This window comes from Hippocampus zosterae, chromosome 11 (assembly GCF_025434085.1).
Source record: "Hippocampus zosterae strain Florida chromosome 11, ASM2543408v3, whole genome shotgun sequence".
NCBI classification, from domain to species: Eukaryota; Metazoa; Chordata; class Actinopteri; order Syngnathiformes; family Syngnathidae; genus Hippocampus; species Hippocampus zosterae.
In genome coordinates, this window is record NC_067461.1 from 2,223,338 (window position 1) to 2,242,513 (window position 19,176).

The following is a 19,176-nucleotide window of genomic DNA, read 5'->3' on the forward strand; positions in this document are numbered from 1 at the left end:
GTAGAGATAATCGTGGACTTCAGGAAACATTCTTCTCCTCAGTTGCCCCTCACACTATCCAACTGCCCTGTGTCAACCGTCGAGACCTTCAAGTTCCTGGGAATCACAGTCTCCCAGGACATGAAGTTGGAAGTCAACACCATCTCCATCCTGAAAAGGGCCCGGCAGCGGATGTACTTCCTGAGGCTGCTGAGGAAGCATGGCCTGCCACAGGAGGTGCTACAACTTTCCTTCTGAGTGCTTCAAATAAGCAGCGCAGATGCGTGCTCGGAGAACTTTGGCGGGGAAGAACAACGAGAGCGATGTCACCCGCTGGCATGTGGCAAGTCTTGTGAACTGGGGTTGTCGCACCGCCCAAGCAAAACTTTGCTCCTTTCTGCACTCCGAATAGCCATCCTGTGCACAAACAGCTCCAGATGGCATGTTCACGCGCACACTCTGTTGTTGTCAACCATGATGAGATTGGCTGTGACCCACCGGTTGCTCTCCGCCTGTCGTTGGCCAACAAAGTCCTGATTTTAGTTTGACTGGCATGAAAAAAAAATTTGAATTGTCGTCATCTTTGCTCACATTTTATTTTCATATAATCGCAACTCATGCACGCATGCACACGCCTGTATATCCAGTTTTGGAATGTGTGAAAAGAATGAAGACACATTCAGCGCATGTGTGTGTGTTGGCAATAAAGTCAATTTAATTTGGAATGTCTGCTGACTCAGCAGCCAGTGGTCAACATGGGCCCGGTGGCGTCGAGGGTGTTCTCCACGCACGCGGGGTCCTGGGTGGGGGTGGGCTTCTGGAAAACGTGCAAAACGTCCCAGGCAGTAGGAAGCAGGCGGTGGCGGAAGATCCGGGACGCCATGAAGGAGAAGAACAAGATGGAAGCCAGAGAGCAGAGCATGGCGAAGGTTTTGACGGGGAAGTGCTGCACGTAGACGCCAGCACGGTGGTCCCAAATACCGCCCGGGAAGCGCAACACGGGCGGCAGGCCCAGCAGGGGCTCACCGCTCAACACGCGGACGGCCAAGCCCGCCACTAGGCCCAGGATGGCGCCGTACGTATTGCTGCCGGTAAAGAAGACGGCACCGAGCAGCTGCGGGAAAACCACGTTGTAGGAAATCTCGGACGCCACGATCCAGAAGATGACCACGCTGGCCTTCAGGCGGGTCAGCGCCGTCCCGACCACGCCCACCACCACCACCGTCGCCCGGATGGCCAGCTGCAGCTCGCGCTCCGACGCCTGCCAGACCACAAATTCACCGTTTCCACTTCAGTATGGTGTCCCGCCTTTCCCACACACGTGATCAGCATTCATTCCGCCTCAAAGCCCTTTCACGCTGACTTTTGCGGTTTCCGCACCTGCGGCCTGAGGATGTTTTTGTAGAGGTTGGCGGTGAAGACGGAGGCGGCAGACAGCAGGGCGGAGTCGGTCGACGACATGACGGCGGCGGCGACGCAGCCGATGCCCATGATGGAGACGTACGAGGGCGTCAGGGTCTGCAGCACCAGGGGAAGAACCAGCGCCGCCTCGTCACGTTCGTAAGGGGACGGAGAACCATATGATGTCGCGTTCCAGTCTGAAGACAAAACGTGCAGCTCACTTTCAACTTCACCGGTCCATCCATCCGTTTCAACTGCGCTTATCCTGAACAGGAGAGCCTATCCCGGCTGACTACGGGTGAAAGGCGGACTACACCCTAAACTGGTCACCAGTCAGTGACAGGCCACATATGGAGACAAAAAAAACCATCCACAGCCCTGTTTACATAGTCACTAACCCTTGTGTGCTCCAAATTAAAAGGGCCTTAAGTTACGCATTTTACAATTTTTGTAATGATGTATTTTGTGTTATAAAAACATTCTTTTTTTTTTCAAACACTCAAAATGCCAGCCAGGCTGACAAAGACAAAATCATCCAGCAGCTTGTTGACAACAGCGATAGAGTTCAGGCGCGCCTTGGAGATTCATTCAATTTTAACACTTGTGTGCTCCAAATTAAAAAGGCCTTAAGTTACGCATTTTACAATTTTTGTAATGATGTATTTTGTGTTATAAAAACATTCTTTTTTTTTTCAAACACTCAAAATGTTCAGAGTCATCTGTGCTATCCATACATATATAGTTTTGATTAGTTCTTTGGGATTTCTTATTCTTTATTTTTTGCAAAAGGGAAAAAAATTGTGTCTGGAGGTCCCAACCAAGCCCTACTAACCATCCCGACCGGACGTGTTCATGTAAAATGCATTGGTTTGAAGGCTCCTGCAAAAAGGCAAACACATTTGCGATCCTCTGACGCCACCTAAAGTTGCAAAATTGGAATGACCTCAACCCAACAATGTGGCATGCTTACATCTGTCCAAGCAAAAACAAAGCGATTGACGTAAAAATCGCGTGAAATGCATGTATACACATTAGGTTCACGATGCATTCAAAAATATGAATTATAATGGGTCTCTATGGTGCAAAATATGTAAATTGTGAAGATTAAGGTATCAAAATGTTTTTTTTATTATTGCTGCAATGCCTGAGAATTATCAGCCGGTGACGTCATGAAATCTAGGCCATTTCAGAACCCCTCCATAAGTTTCAGCTCTCTCGTGTTTTTCTGAATGCCTTTGCCTTTGATTCAAAGACATCATTTTACATTTATCGCAAGCGGTGCACTACGAGGGCTAAATAAGACCGACACACAGCACACCCCTTTGACACTAACCTTTGCCCCTTTTACACAAACATATGAAGTGACACATACAGACCTTCCCAACTTTATACGGACAAACAGGAGAACTGATATGTGTCTCGTCGCCACGGCCCGTCTATGCATCCGAATTTTTCAAGGCGCTCTCACCCGTGGATGCCCCCACGGCCCCCAGCAGCACCGGCGGGATGCAGAACACGATGAAGACGGCGGCGGAGATGAAGCAAACGCGCTTGGCGGTGGACGGGGACGACATGGACAGCGTCCTCTGATGGAAGGACTGATATCCCAGACTGCCCAAAGCCTGAGAGAACAGAGGCCGACACCCCCCCCCCCCGTCCCCCCCACCACACGCAGGCGCACACACACACACACACACACCTCAGTCCTTGCATGCCCTGAAAAGTGGCATGTTAGTCACTCATTGCATGTGTGTGTGTGCGTATGTGAGATTGTGTGCGTGTGTGCGTGTGTGTTTGTCCCTGTGCGAGTGCCTCAACTCCCTCACCCACATGAAGAAGCTATCCACGAGGATCCATACGTTGCTGACGTTCCAGTCGCCGACCCAGGGCGCGTGCAGCGTGTTGTTCATCATCGTGGAACCGATGGGTGCCACGTGAGGATTGGACACCGCGAACGGAACGCACAGCCACTAAACGAACATATACACACGCACACGCAATGACTGAATGAGTGGTCAATCTGTGAGTGAGTGAGGGGGGTTACGGGGTGTTTGTGACCAGGCTGAAGAAGATGAGGAGCAGCTGGATGACGTCGGTGTAGGCCACCGAGTAGAGGCCGCCCAACAGCGTGTACGTGATGGCCACGCAAGCCGAGATCCAGATGCACACGCTGAACGACATGTCCAGGACCACGCTCATGGTCACGCCTGAAAGAAAGCACGCACACACACCACGCACTATGTCACGGCGGGGACACGCTGCACGTGCGCTTGGTGTGTGTGCCGGTGTGTACGTTTTTCGTGGGGGTATGTGAGAAGTTACCCACCGAAAGTGGAGATCGGGCACTGTACAAAGACACCCGAAACCAATGACAAAGGAAATTAACAAATTAACATCGCAAAGAGAAGCTATGCAGAGAGGCTGAAAAACCAGTTCTCTGCTAACGACTCAACATCTGTATGGAATGGCCTGAAAGCAATCACTAACTATAGAATGCCATCCCCCCAAACAGTGAACAATAAGGGTCTTGCTAATGAACTAAACAGGTTTTTCTGCCGATTTGAAAAGTACACCCCATTTCCCCCACACACCCACTTCTACCAGAAACCACTCTACCCCCCCCCCCCCCCCCCGCCACCCTCTTTTTCTCCACTACAGATCCACGAACAGGACGTGAGATGGCTCTTCAAGCAGCAAAAGATCAAGAAAGCTCCGGGGCCCGACAAAGTGGGCTCCGGTCTTGACACAAATCTTCAACAGATCCTTGGAGCTGTGTGAGGTCTCATCCTGCTTCAAACAGTCTACCATCATCCCAGTTCCCAAGAAATCGGCAACATCGGAACTGAACGACTATAGGCCTGTCACCCTGACGTCTGTGGTCATGAAGTCCTTTGAACGCCTTGTGCTGAACCACCTAAAGAACGTGACTGGACCCCTGCTAGACCCTTTCCAGTTTGCCTACCGGCCAAACAGGTCTGTGGAAGACGCAGTCAACATAGGTCTGCACTACATCCTCGAGCACCTCGACAGCACAGGGACCTACGCAAGGATTCTGTTTGTGGATTTCAGCTCTGCGTTCAACACCATCATCCCGGAACTCCCCACCCCCAAACTACTCCACCTCGGTGTGTCCCCTACGATCTGCCAGTGGATCCTCAGCTTCCTGACGGGACGGACACAACGGGTGAGACTGGGAGCAACAACATCATCAATACGCACCACCAGCACTGGAGCCCCACAGGGATGTGTCCTCTGGCCACTGCTCTTCTCTCTCTACACAAACGATTGCACCTCAACAGATCCAGCTGTCAAACTCATAAAGTTCGCAGACGACACCACGGTCAGTGGTTTCATCAAAGACGGCGACGAGTCTGCGTACTGCCAACAAGTGGAGACGCTGGAGCTCTGGTGCGGCCGACACAACCTCGGGCTGAACACGCTCAAGACTGTAGAGGTGATCGTCGACTTCAGGAAACATTCTTCTCCACAGTTGCCCCTCACACTATCCAACATCCCTGTGTCAACCGTCGAGACCTTCAAGTTCCTGGGAATCACAGTCTCCCAGGACATGAAGTTGGAAGTCAACACCATCTCCATCCTGAAAAGGGCCCAGCAGCGGATGTACTTCCTGAGGCTGCTGAGGAAGCATGGCCTGCCACAGGAGGTGCTACAACAGTTCTACACGGCAGTCATCGAATCAATCCTGTGTTCTTCCATCACGGTTTGGTTTGGGGCCGCCACAAAAAAGGACAAAATCCGACTTCAACGGACAGTTAGGATGGCGGAGAAAATCGTTGGCACCGCCCTACCCACTCTTGAGGACTTGCACACTGCAAGAATCAAGACAAGGGCACGGAAAATCCTCCTGGATCCCCCGCACCCTGCCCACCACCTTTTCCAGCCACTCCCCTCTGGCAGATGCTACAGATCCATGCGCACCAAATCCAATAGACACTTAAGCAGCTTCTTCCCTCTAGCCATTAACTCCTTAAACAGTCACTGACGTAGTCACTCTTCTTGTACTACAAAATGGTACTACAAAACTACTGGTTACTCTAAAATGGTTCAATGATTTTGTTGTTTACGATGATACTCGGGCAGCGTGTTATACCGGAGACACATTCCTTGTGTGTTCTACATACTTGGCCAATAAAGATGATTCTGATTCTGATTCTGATTCTGTATCTGAATCTGATTCTGATTCTGATTCTGATTCTGATTCTGATTCTGATTCTGAAGGAACGTGTGTGTTAATGTGTCTGCATTGCACGATGCAAGCTTGTGTGAGTGCATGCGTTGCGTGCGCATCACCCAGGCCGGTGAGGGTGCCGGGCACCCAGATGACGTCGAGGAAGATCGAGATGGAGCTGAAGACGGCCGTCAGGCCTTTGCCGTACTTGCGCTGGAAGGGATCCATCATGGTGACACATTGGGTTGCGCGCATCGGCCCAGCAAACACCAGCCCGCCTGTTGGAGAGCCAACATCAGCTTGGTAATCGGCCGTCGGGAAATAAAAAGCTCACACACTTAATTCATGTGCTTATTTCAAACTGACAATGTGTAGTTTTCAGCAAAAAACAGCAAATATTATCTGCCAAACTGCCACATGGACTGAGAGGAGTTGCGTTCACTGCCACCATACAATGCCTGGATCTCCAATTTTTGCTCACGTGTCAAAGGAAAAAAACAGATCTCATATGATGTCTCAGACCTCAACGCCTGTTGTGAGTCACTTTTATCTCAAAGCACCACTGCATAGCCCTTTTATATTGATTAAATTAGCTAAGTGCAATAGAAATTATAATCATTATTATTACTAATAATAATATATGTATAGATATCATGTGTGTGTGTATCTACTGTATATTTACCAATAATAAAGGATGTGCTTTCGCCCAGCACGAGAGCGGTAGCCCAGGCCACGCCCATGGAGGGTGTGTACACCATCTCGGCGAGACCCACGATTGTGCCGCCTCCGACCCACGTGGCTTCGGGAAAGAAGAACAACAAGCACGCTGATTCGGTGGGGGAACCTCACCCCCACACACCACCACACCAAAAACAAACAAAAAAAAGAACAAGATGGAAAGTTGCTTGGAAAGGTGCTCACCTGTCATGGTGAAGACCCCCACCAGCAGGCTGATGTTACGGTTTGCAAGCAACGACATCTCCAGAATGCCGCTCATCTGCTTGCGCTTCAACCTCCTGGACCTGACTGACGCCCAGATCCCGATGCCGAGGACCAGTGCGTAGAAGAAGACCATGGAAATGATGCCCGGAATGTTGGCGGCCATCTTGGAATGAAAGACACCCCTCTGCAAAAATGGCGTGGGAGTTTCTTCTGGTCATCCAAACTTTTGCTGCCACCAACAAATATATTCGTCAAGTTGGTGTTTTTTCAACGGAGGGTTTGGAAGAGTGTCCTGATATAGGTCAATTCAATAAAAGACGCTGCGACTGTACCATGAAGCTCATCAAGGTGAGTACGCGACAGGATGGACAGTGCTATGAAAACGACACATCAGATTCCAACAAATGAAAAATCCAGTCCAATCTGATCTTCTGGAGCACTTGCTGGACACGATATGTCTGTCACTCTTATTGAGCTCACAAACTTCCCCACTGTCCTGTGGTGTTCCACAAGGCTCAATCCTAGGGCTTCTGCTGTTCTCACTGTATCTGCTCCATCTGAAGTTCCACTGCTATGCGGATGACTGTCAGATCTATGTCCCGCTGAGTTTTTTCATTGAGGCCACTTTTATTCTGCTGAGAGGAAATCAAGACCTGCATACCACTAAATTTCTTGAATTTCAATGAAAATAATACGGAAGTGATGGTGTTTGGTCCCAGTGGCCCTTGTACATCCCACCCTGCGGACCTGGGTCCCACGGTTCCTGATCTTATGGCAACAGTCTCCACCTTGGGTCTTAAACTGCACCATGATTTGACATTGGACTGGTAAATTGGTGCCATTGTTCAGAATCAGAATCAGAATCAGAATCAGAATCAGAATCATCTTTATTGGCCAAGTATGTAGAACACACAAGGAATTTGTCTCCGGTATAACACGCTGCACTAGTATCATCGTAAACAACAAAATCATTGAACCATTTTAGAGTAACCACTAGTTTTGAAGTACCATTTTGTGGTGCAAGAAGAGTGACTGTCAGTGACTGTTTAAGGAGTTAATGGCTAGAGGGAAGAAGCTGTTTAAGTGTCTACTGGATTTGGTGCGCATGGATCTGTAGCGTCTGCCTGAGGGGAGTGGCTGAAAAAGGTGGTGGGCAGGGTGCGGGGGATCCAGGAGGATTTTCCGTGCCCTTGTCTTGATTCTTGCAGTGTGCAAGTCCTCAAGAGTGGGTAGGGCGGTGCCAACGATTTTTTCTGCCGTCCTAACTGTCCGTTGAAGTCGGATTTTGTCCTTTTTTGTGGCGGCCCCAAACCAAAACGTGATGGAAGAACACAGGATTGATTCGATGACTGCAGTGTAGAACTGTCGTAGCACCTCCTGTGGCAGGCCATGCTTCCTCAACAGCCTCAGGAAGTACATCCGCTGCCGGGTCCTTTTCAGGATGGAGATGGTGTTGACTTCCCACTTCATGTCCTGGGAGACTGTGATTTTCCCAGGAACTTGAAGGTCTCGACGGTTGACACAGGGCAGTTGGATAGTGTGAGGGGCAACTGAGGAGAAGAATGTTTCCTGAAGTCCACGATCATCTCTACAGTTTTGAGCGTGTTCAGCCCGAGGTTGTGTCGGCCGCACCAATCAATCAATCCAGCTTCTTTCATTTTAAGCAGCTGGCTAAAATAAAGCCTCTCCTTTCTCAAAAGCACTTTGAGACAGTAATTCATGCCTTCGTTACATCTCGGCTGAATTACTGGAACGCACTTGATTTTGGAGTCAGCCGATCCTCCATGAAGCGTCTCCAGTTGGTCCAGAATGCTGCTGCCCGCCTCGTGACTGGTACTCGTAAGAGGGAGCACATAACTCCTCCTCTGGCATCCCTTAGACTTGATATACGATATTTGCTCCATGTACAGCACTTTGTATACAGCAGTGGTTGTTTTTCAGTGCTTGAGAAATACACCAGAGTTGAGTTGAGAATTGGAGCTATTTCCATAATTTGACTGGCAATGGGTGCGGTCCAATGTTGAAAGTCCTTTGAATGAAAATTAATATTTGTCACCGCAAATATTAATTTTCGTTCGATATTCAGGATCAGGGAAAATCTGTCAATAGCCGCACCTTTTTAAGCCGCAGGGTCAAGTCGCAACTTGTGCAAACTTGATTCGCAAAAATAATGAGGTGACAGCACTCGACGCCGTCGTGTTTTTGCTCAGAGGTGGACAAAGTGAAGAAGATGCGAAGACAGTGTTCTTGACCTGTCTGCATTGCAACCTTGCAAGTGTGAGTGCCTAGAATGGTGGAAAAGTCTGCCCGGGTTCAGTAAAAATCAGATCGCGACCCGCTCTTAATGTTTCTTGATCAACATCACGGTGGAGTCGCAAGCGTCAGCTTACCTTGTGCTGCAAAAGACCGACGGCAGATGTTTGCTGCTCCCGTCTTTTTCTTCAACAAAACTCTCCACGTGGCCGAGTAGAGCCTTTAGATGAGAGCGTCTGTCCTTCGGATGTCACCTTGACTGCCTTTGAACCATGCCAAGTTTCTCCGTGCTAATTGTCGCATGTCTCCGCCCCTTGCCAGACATGCGACGCGATGACGGGAGTAGAGCTTTTAACCCATGACCGGACCAAAAGCGCCACCTGGCCGGGAAGGCTGAGCTGGTGAGCTGCCCTGGTCTTCCATCGGCATGGTCGAGAGTCGTCACGTAGTATTCCTTGCATTCCTTTGGGTGTTGTTTCCTCCCCCCCCCCCCTGAATGTTGCATCACTGTCACCAACTGGTAATTTCCTTCTGCTGTAATTTGAAATGCCGCTTAATGGACGTTGTCAACGTTGGTGAATTTTGTCTGCATTGTCTTACCCCCCCCCCTCCACCTCCCCCCAAAAATTTGTTTTACTCAACCTTTGTCCAGGAGACAGAGCTTGCGTTCCAAAGAGCAAATGATGGTGAACTGGAGGCAGGAGAGAGAAACGCTGGTCGCCGCCTTGGAGGTCCAACTTTACAACCTTCTCTCCAGCCAGGCTGACAAAGACAAAATCATCCAGCAGCTTGGCGAAAACAGCGATAGAGTTCAGGCGCGCCTTGGAGATTCATTCAATTTTAACCCTTGTGTGCTCCAAATTAAAAAGGCCTTAAGTTACGCATTTTACAATTTTTGTAATGATGTATTTTGTGTTATAAAAACATTCTTTTTTTTTTCAAACACTCAAAATGTTCAGAGTAATCTGTGCTATGCATACATATATAGTTTTTATTAGTTCTTTGGGATTTTTTATTCTTTATTTTTTGCAAAAGGGGAAAAAAATTGTGTCTGGAGGTCCCAACCAAGCCCTACTAACAATCCCGACCGGACGTGTTCATGTAAAATGCATTGCTTTGAAGCCTCCTGCAAAAAGGCAAACTCGTTTGCGATCCTCTAGCGCCACCTAAAGTTGCCAAATTGGAATGACCTGAACCCAACAATGTGGCATGCTTACGTCTGTCCAAGCGAAAACAAAGCGATTGACGTAAAAATCGCGTGAAATGCATGTATACACATTAGGTTCACGATGCATTCAAAAATATGAATTATAATGGGTCTCTATGGTACAAAATATGTAAATTGTGAAGATTAAGGTATCAAAATGTTTTTTTATTATTGCTGCAATGCCTGAGAATTATCAGCCGGTTACGTAATGTAATTTAGGCGATTTTAGAACCCCTCCATAGGTTTCAGCTCTCTCGTGGGTTTGATCCCGGCTCTGAACATCCTGTGTGGAGTTTGCATATTCTGCTCCGCCGGGCCTGCGAGGGTTTTCTCGGGGTACTCCGATTTCCTCCCACATTCCAAAAACAAGCATGGCAGACTGATTGAACACTTCAGATTGTACCTAGGTGTGACTATGATCGCGGATGGGTGTTCGTCTCTGTGTGCCCTGCGATTGGCTGGCAACCGGTTCAGGGTGTCCCCGCCTACTGCCCGAAGACAGCTGGGTTAGGCTGCAGCACCCCCGGCGACCCTCCGGAGGGTAAAGCGGATCGGAAAATGAATGGGTATATATCTCGACGCGTCGGCGCAATTGCGCGTTTCCAATTTTTCGGGACCTTCCTTTGACCGTGATTTTCCTTCTGAGTGCTTCAAGTAAGCAGCGCAGATCCGTGCTCGGAGAACTTTGGCGGGGAAGAACAACAAGAGCGATGGCACCCGCTGGCATGTGGCAAGTCTTGTGAACTGGGGTTGTCGCACCGCCCAAGCAAAACTTTGCTCCTTTCTGCACTCCGAATAGCCATCCTGTGCACAAACAGCTCCAGATGGCATGTTCACGCGCACACTCATGCTGTTGTTGTCAACCATGATGAGATTGGCTGTGACCCACCGGTTGCTCTCCGCCTGTCGTTGGCCAACAAAGTCCTGATTTTAGTTTGACTGGCATGAAAAAAAAAATTCAATTGTCGTCATTTTTGCTCACATTTTATTTTCATATAATCGCAACTCATGCACGCATGCACACGCCTGTATATCCAGTTTTGGAATGTGTGAAAAGAATGAAGACACATTCAGCGCATGTGTGTGTGTTGGCAATAAAGTCAATTTAATTTGGAGTGTCTGCTGACTCAGCAGCCAGTGGTCAACATGGGCCCGGTGGCGTCGAGGGTGTTCTCCACGCACGCGGGGTCCTGGGTGGGGGTGGGGGTGGGCTTCTGGAAAACGTGCAAAACGTCCCAGGCAGCAGGAAGCAGGCGGTGGCGGAAGATCCGGGACGCCAGGAAGGAGAAGAACAAGATGGAAGCCAGAGAGCAGAGCATGGCGAAGGTTTTGACGGGGAAGTGCTGCACGTAGACGCCAGCACGGTGGTCCCAAATACCGCCCGGGAAGCGCAACACGGGCGGCAGGCCCAGCTGGGGCACACCGCTCAACACGCGGACGGCCAAGCCCGCCACGCCGCCCAGGATGGCGCCGTACGCGTTGGTGACGGGAAAGAAGACGACACAGAGCAGCTGCGGGAAAATCACGTTGTAGGAAGTCTCGGACGCCACGATCCAGAAGATGACCACGCTGGCCTTCAGGCGGGTCAGCGCCGTCCCGACCACGCCCACCACCACCACCGTCGCCCGGATGGCCAGCTGCAGCTCGCGCTCCGACGCCTGCCGGACCACAAATTCACCGTTTCCACTTCAGTATGGTGTCCCGCCTTTCCCACACACGTGATCAGCTTTCATTCCGCCTCAAAGCCCTTTCACGCTGACTTTTGCGGCTTCCGCACCTGCGGCCTGAGGATGTTTTTGTAGAGGTTGGCGGTGAAGACGGAGGCGGCAGACAGCATGGCGGAGTCGGCCGACGACATGACGGCAGCGGCGACGCAGCCGATGCCCATGACGGAGACGTACGAGGGCGTCAGGGTCTGCAGCACCAGGGGAAGAACCAGCGCCGCCTCGTCACGTTCGTAAGGGGACGGAGAACCGTATGATGTCGCGTTCCAGTCTGAAGACGAAACGTGCAGCTTAACTTCACCGGTCCATCCATCCGTTTCAACTGCGCTTATCATGAACAGGAGAGCCTATCCCGGCTGACTACGGGTGAAAGGCGGACTACACCTGTCACGTTCCGTGCCTGCCTGCAGGGGGCGGGTTTTCTTTTTCCCCGACTGCACACCTGTTGTTAATCTCGGGATGATGATGCTTCCTTTATTAGGAGACTCCGGCAGTTTACTCACTGCCGGAGAATTCCATACCGTGCCATATTGCTCCCGCGCTCGATCTCGCTTTTGTCAATTGACCAGTTGCCTTTTTGCCTTGCGGCCGTTACCCTTGTTATTCGCGTTTTGCTCCTAGATTTAGTATTGCTCTTATTTCCGCCAAATTCAGGTCCTCCTCGCGTCGTGTTGTTTTCCGCGAGCGTTTTCTGTTATAGTACCCTTCTTGTTATTTCCTGGTCCTTATTTGACCAGCGTTTTGTGTTACCGTTTTTCCCTGTCGGGCTCTTTCTGTTTTTTTTTTGTCATTAAAGACAGTTTTTCGTTGACAAGATTTTTTCGTTGTCTGTTCTCCGGGGATCCAACCTTTATTTTCATTGTTCTGCACGAAGCGATAGTTATCGCTTCGGACAGAACGTGACAACACCCTAAACTGGTCACCAGTCAGTGACAGGCCACATATGGAGCCAAAGAAAAACATCCACAGCCCTGTTTACATAGTCACTAACCCTTGTGTGCTCCAAATTAAAAAGGCCTTAAGTTACGCATTTTACAATTTTTGTAATGATGTATTTTGTGTTATAAAAACATTCTTTTTTTTTTTCAAACACTCAAAATGCCAGCCAGGCTGACAAAGACAAAATCATCCAGCAGCTTGGTGACAACAGCGATTGAGTATAAGGCGCGCCTTGGAGATTCATTTAATTTTAACACTTGTGTTCTCCAAATTAAAAAGGACTTAAGTTACGCATTTTACAATTTTTGTAATGATGTATTTTGTGTTATAAAAACATTTTTTTTTTCAAACACTGAAAATGTTCAGAGGCATCTGTGCTATCCATACATATATAGTTTTTATTAGTTCTTTGGGATTTTTTATTCTTTATTTTTTGCAAAAGGGAAAAACAATTGTGTCTGGAGGTCCCAACCAAGCCCTACTAACAATCCCGACCGGACTGAATTATAATGGGTCTCTATGGTGCAAAATATGTAAATTGTGAAGATTAAGGTATCAAAACGTTTTTTTATTATTGCTGCGATGCCTGAGAATTATCAGCCGGACCCCTCCATAAGTTTCAGCTCTCTCGTGTTTTTCTGAATGCCTTTGCCTTTGATTCAAAGACATCATTTTACATTTATCGCAAGCGGCGCACTACGAGGGCTAAATAAGACTGACACACAGCACACCCCTTTGACACTAACCTTTGCCCCTTTTACACAAACATATGAAGTGACACATACAGACCTTCCCAACTTTATACAGACAAACAGTAGAACTGATATGTGTCTCGTCGCCACGGCCCGTCTATGCATCCGAATTTTTCAAGGCGCTCTCACCCGTGGATGCCCCCACGGCCCCCAGCAGCATCGGCGGGATGCAGAACACGATGAAGACGGCGGCGGAGATGAAGCAAACGCGCTTGGCGGTGGACGGGGACGACATGGACAGCGTCCTCTGGTGGAAGGGCTGATATCCCAGACTGCCCAAAGCCTGAGAGAACAGAGGCCGACCCCCCGCCCCGCCGCCCCCCCCACACAGACACATGCATACACACTTCAGTACTTGCGTGGCCTGACAAGTGGCATGTTAGTCACTCATTGCATGTGTGTGTGTGCGCGTCAAGTCAAGTCAACAGTATTTATAGAGCACTTTCAAACAGCCATCGCTGCATACAAAGTGCTGTACATGGAGCGATTTAACATACACAATAAACAGTAAGACGAATCGGTAATAAAGGCGGTAGAAAGCACCAAGCAGTAAAATCAAGAACAAATCTAAGTCATGCTGAGTCGAACGCCAAAGAATACAAGTGGGTTTTGAGGAGGGCTTTAAAGATGGGCAGCGAGGAGGCTTGCCGAATGTTCAGTGGGAGGTCATTCCAGAGAGAGGGACCAGCAACAGAAAAGGCTCGATCCCCTCTGAGCCTCAGTTTAGTCCTTGGTACTTCTAATAATGTCTGGTCCACAGACCTGAGGCGCCGGGCAGGTGTGTAGGGTCGGATGAGCTCAGAGAGGTAAGGTGGCTCGAGATTATTCAGAGATTTCAAAACAACGAGAAGGATCTTGAAAATAACTCTAAAATGAATGGGGAGCCAGTGAAGGGATGCCAGAGTAGGAGTTATATGCTCCCTCTTACGAGTACCAGTCAAGAGGCGAGCAGCGGCATTCTGGACCAGGTGAAGTCGCTTAATGGAGGACTGGCTGACTCCAAAGTACAAGGCTTTGCAGTAATCCAGCCGGGATGTGACAAAGGCATGAATTACTGTCTCGAAGTGTTCATGTGAGAGGAGAGGTTTTATTTTGGCCAGCTGTCTCAGGTGAAAGAAGCTGGATTTAACAACGGCACCAATTTGCCGATCGAGTTTGAAATCACTGTCCAGTTTAAGGCCCAAGTTTGAGACCGTTGATTTCAGATAAGGAGACAGGGGGCCCAAGTCTACAGGATGGAATGTACAAGGGCCACTGGGATCAAACAATATCACCTCTGTCTTCTTTTCGTTGAATTTCAAGAAATTTTGTGCCACCCAGGATTTGATTTCTTTCAGACAGGATAGGAGTGGCCTTATTGAGAAGGCGTCTTTCTTGCTCAGTGGGACATAGATCTGGCAGTCATCTGCATAGCAGTGGAAGGGAATACCATGTTTCCTTAAGATGGATCCCAATGGGAGCAGATACAGCCAGAACAGCAGAGGCCCCAGAATTGAGCCCTGTGGAACACCACATGACAGGGGAGCAGTGCGTGATTCAGAGCAGCCAAGGCTGACACAAAAGGTCCTGTCAGCTAGATAGGACCTAAACCAATCAAGAGCACTGCCGCCAATGCCCACCAAGTGCTGCAAACGAGTCAGCAGAATACTGTGATCCACTGTATCAAATGCTGCAGTTAAGTCCAATAAAACCAGACACACGTGGTCTCCAGAGTCATTTGCCAGGAGGATGTCATTAGAGACGCGTGTGTGAGATTGTGTGCGTGTGTGCGTGTGTGTTTGTCCCTGTGCGAGTGCCTCAACTCCCTCACCCACAAGAAGAAGCTATCCACGAGGATCCATATGTTGCTGACGTTCCAGTCGCCGACCCAGGGCGCGTGCAGCGTGTTGTTCATCATCGTGGAACCGATGGGCGTCACGAGAGGATTGGACAACGCGAACGGAACGCACAGCCACTGTACGAACATACACACACGCACACGCAATGAGTGAATGAGTGGTCAGTCTGTGAGTGAGTGAGGGGGTGACGGGGTGTTTGTGACCAGGCTGAAGAAGATGAGGAGCAGCTGGACGACGTCGGTGTAGGCCACCGAGTAGAGGCCGCCCAACAGCGTGTACGTGATGGCCACGCAAGCCGAGATCCAGATGCACACGCTGAACGACATGTCCAGGACCACGCTCATGGTCATGCCTGAAAGAAAGCACACACACACACCACGCACGATGTCACAACGGGGACACGCTGCACGTGCGCTTGGTGTGTGTGCCAGTGTGTACGTTTTTCGGTGGGTGTATGTGAGAAGGAACGTGTGTGTTAATGTGTCTGCGTGGCACGATGCAAACTTGTGCGAGTGCATGCGTTGCGTGCGCATCACCCAGGCCAATGAGGGTGCCGGGCACCCAGAAGAGGTCGAGGAAGATCGAGATGGAGCTGAAGACGGCCGTCAGGCCTTTGCCGTACTTGCGCTGGAAGGGATCCATCATGGTGACACATTTGGTGGCGCGCATCGGCCCAGCAAACACCAGCCCGCCTGTTGGAGAGCCAACATCATCTTGGCAATCGGCCGTCGGGAAATAAAAAGCTCGCACACTTGATTTACGTGCTTGTTTCAAACTGACAATGTGTAGTTTTCTGTTTTGTTGGACAGCAAAAACCAGGAAATATTATCTGCCAAACTGCCACATGGACTGAGAGGAGTTGCGTTCACTGCCACCATACAATGCCTGGATCTCCAATTTTTGCTCACGTGTCAATGTATGTATGTGTGTATGTATAGATATCATGTGTGTGTGTGTATCTACTGTATATTTACCAATAATAAAGGATGTGCTTTCACCCAGCGTGAGAGCGGTAGCCCAGCCCATGCCCATGGAGGGTGTGTACACCATCTCGGCGAGACCCACGATTATGCCGCCTCCGACCCACGTGGCTCCGGGAAAGAAGAACAACAAGCACATTGACTCCGCGGGGAACCCCACCCCCACCCCGCACCACACACACACACAAAAAAAAATTAGAAGATGGAAAGTTGCTTGGAAAGGTGCTCACCTGTCATGGTGAAGACCCCCACCAGCAGGTTGATGGTACGGTTTGCAAGCAACGACATCTCCAGAATGCCGCTCATCTCCTTGCGCTTCAACCTCCTGGACCTGACTGACGCCCAGATCCCGATGCCGAGGACCAGTGCGTAGAAGAAGACCATGGAAATGATGCCCGGAATGTTGGCGGCCATCTTGGAATGAAAGACACCCCCCTGCAAAAATGACGTGGGAGTTTCTTCTGGTCATCCAAACTTTTGCTGCCACCAACAAATATATTCGTCAAGTTGGTGTTTTTTCAACGGAGGGTTTGTAAGAGTGTCCTGATATAGGTCAATTCAATAAAAGACGCTGCGGCTGTACCATGAAGCTCATCAAGGTGAGTACGCGACAGGATGGACAGTGCTATGAAAACGACACATCAGATTCCAACAAATGAAAAATCCAGTCCAATCTGATCTTCTGGAGCACTTGCTGGACACGATATGTCTGTCACTCTTATTGAGCTCACAAACTTCCCCACTGTCCTGTGGTGTTCCACAAGGCTCAATCCTGGGGCTTCTGCTGTTCTCACTGTATCTCCCTCAAAACTCACTTCTATTCTTTGGCGTTCGACTCAGCATGACTTAGATTTGTTCTTGATTTTACTGCTTGGTGCTTTCTACCGCCTTTATTACCGATTCGTCTTACTGTTTATTTTGTATGTAAAATCGCTCCATGTACAGCACTTTGTATGCAGCGATGGCTGTTTGAAAGTGCTCTATAAATACTGTTGACTTGACTTGACTGTATCTGCTCCATCTGAAGTTCCACTGCTATGCGGATGACTGTCAGATCTATGTTTTCTCATTGAGGCCACTTTTATTCTGCTGAGAGGAAATCAAGACCTGCATGCCACCGTGATTTGACATTGGACTGGTAAATTGGTGCCATTGTTCAATCCAGCTTCTTTCATTTTAAGCAGCTGGCAAAAATAAAGCCTCTCCTTTCTCAAAAGCACTTTGAAACAGTCATTCATGCCTTCGTTACATCTCGGCTGAATTACTGGAACGCACTTGATTTTGGAGTCAGCCGATCCTCCATGAAGCGTCTCCAGTTGGTCCAGAATGCTGCTGCCCGCCTCGTGACTGGTACTCGTAAAAGGGAGCACATAACTCCTCCTCTGGCATCCCTTAGACTTGATATACGATATTTGCACCATGTACAGCACTTTGTATACAGCGGTGGTTGTTTTTCAGTGCTTGAGAAATACGCCAGAGTTGAGTTGAGAAGTGTACGTTCTCATGGAGCTATTTCCATAATTTGACTGGCAATGGGTGTGGTCCAATGTTGAAAGTCATTTGAATGAACATGTTAATTCTCGTTTGATATTCGGGATCAAGAAAAATCTTTCAACAGCCACACCTTTTTAAGCCGGAGGGTCAAGTCGCAACTTGTGCAAACTTGCTTCGCAAAAATAATGAGGTGACAGCACTCATCGCCGTCGTGTTTTTGTTCAGAGGTGGACAAAGTGAAGAAGATGCTGAGACGGCAAAACGTCGGCCACGCGAGCCAATGCGCCGAGGCCTTGTCACGTGACCTGCAGCTGGCCAAAGAGGAAGCCATGAGCGCTCACCAGAACATCACGGTAACCTGCGGGGAGTTATTGATTGACTGTCAAAGGGCTACTAGCTCCACACACACACACACACACACACACACACACACACACACACGCACACACCTTTTGTTGCATCATTATTTCCCCTATGGATGAAAAAAATATCTGCACCTGTAAAAGTAGTGCAGTTTAACTGTATTTATGTTTAACACGGCGACTAATAAGGTGAACTTGCACCAGAGTTAAGATAAGATAAGATAAGATATCCTTTATTCGTCCCACAATGGGGAAATTTACAGCCTCCTGCAGCAAGAATGTAAGTAGAAAGAAGAAAGAAGAAAGAGAAAAAAACAACAAACATCTTTCAATTAAATGCAATATGAACACAAAATGGATAAATCGCAGTACTATTTACAATTTTCCTTCACATCATTTAATTATTATTAGTATTATGATTGTTATTTTTTATTCATCAGCCTGAAAAAAAGTCGGTAGGAACGAGCGTCGGTATCTCTCCTTCTTGCAGCGCGGGTGTAACAGTCTCTGGCTGAAGGAGCTACCAAGTGCTGTCGGGGTGGGCTGGAGGGGGTGGGAGGGACTGGCCATCATAGCTTTTAGCTTAGTTAGCATCCTTCTGTTGCCCACCTCCTCCAGAGTGTCAAGGGAGCAACCCAGGCTCCCTTAAAACAGTTAAAGGTCCCCTTGGTATATTGCTCAAATTTACAAAAACACATCGTGAGCGGGAGCTTCCTTTTTCAGGGAATGACACCCGCCCCACCCCCCGAGCCCCCGTCCCCCGCACCCGGGTCAGAGTGTTGTCAACCTGTCGGCATTGCAACCTTGCAAGTGTGAGTGCCTAGAATGGTGGAAAAGTCTGCCCGGGTTCAGTAAAAATCAGATCGCGACCCGCTCTTGATGTTTCTTGATCAACATCACGGTGGAGTCGCAAGCGTCAGCTTACCTCGTGCTGCAAAAGACCGACGGCAGATGTTTGCTGCTTCTCTCCACGTCGCCGAGTAGAGCATTGAGATGAGAGGATCCGTCCTTCGGATGAGACCTTGACTGCCTTTGAACCATGCCAAGTTTCTCCGTGCTAATTGTCGCATGTCTCCGCCCCTTGTCAGACATGCGACGCGGTGACGGGAGAAGAGC

At 49.2% G+C, this 19,176-nt stretch overlaps 1 protein-coding gene across 2 annotated transcripts in view; it reads right to left on the reverse strand.

Moving 5' to 3' along the window:
• Nucleotides 1–667: 667 nt before the first annotated feature.
• Nucleotides 668–19,176, reverse strand: part of LOC127610499 (high affinity choline transporter 1-like) — a 60,043-nt gene continuing 41,534 nt past the window's right edge. Inside the window, exons 8-16 of one of the 2 annotated variants that reach the window (XM_052080712.1) lie at nt 11,749–11,966; nt 6,491–6,695; nt 6,252–6,368; nt 5,692–5,847; nt 3,439–3,587; nt 3,207–3,350; nt 2,849–3,002; nt 1,360–1,577; nt 668–1,240 (exon numbers count right to left, since the gene is read on the reverse strand). In XM_052080712.1, coding sequence (XP_051936672.1) covers nt 716–1,240; nt 1,360–1,577; nt 2,849–3,002; nt 3,207–3,350; nt 3,439–3,587; nt 5,692–5,847; nt 6,252–6,368; nt 6,491–6,695; nt 11,749–11,966 — 1,886 coding nt within the window. In that variant the 3' untranslated portion in view covers nt 668–715. The remainder of the gene's footprint in view (nt 1,241–1,359; nt 1,578–2,848; nt 3,003–3,206; nt 3,351–3,438; nt 3,588–5,691; nt 5,848–6,251; nt 6,369–6,490; nt 6,696–11,748; nt 11,967–19,176) is intronic. The other variant, XM_052080713.1, reaches the window with a different exon arrangement.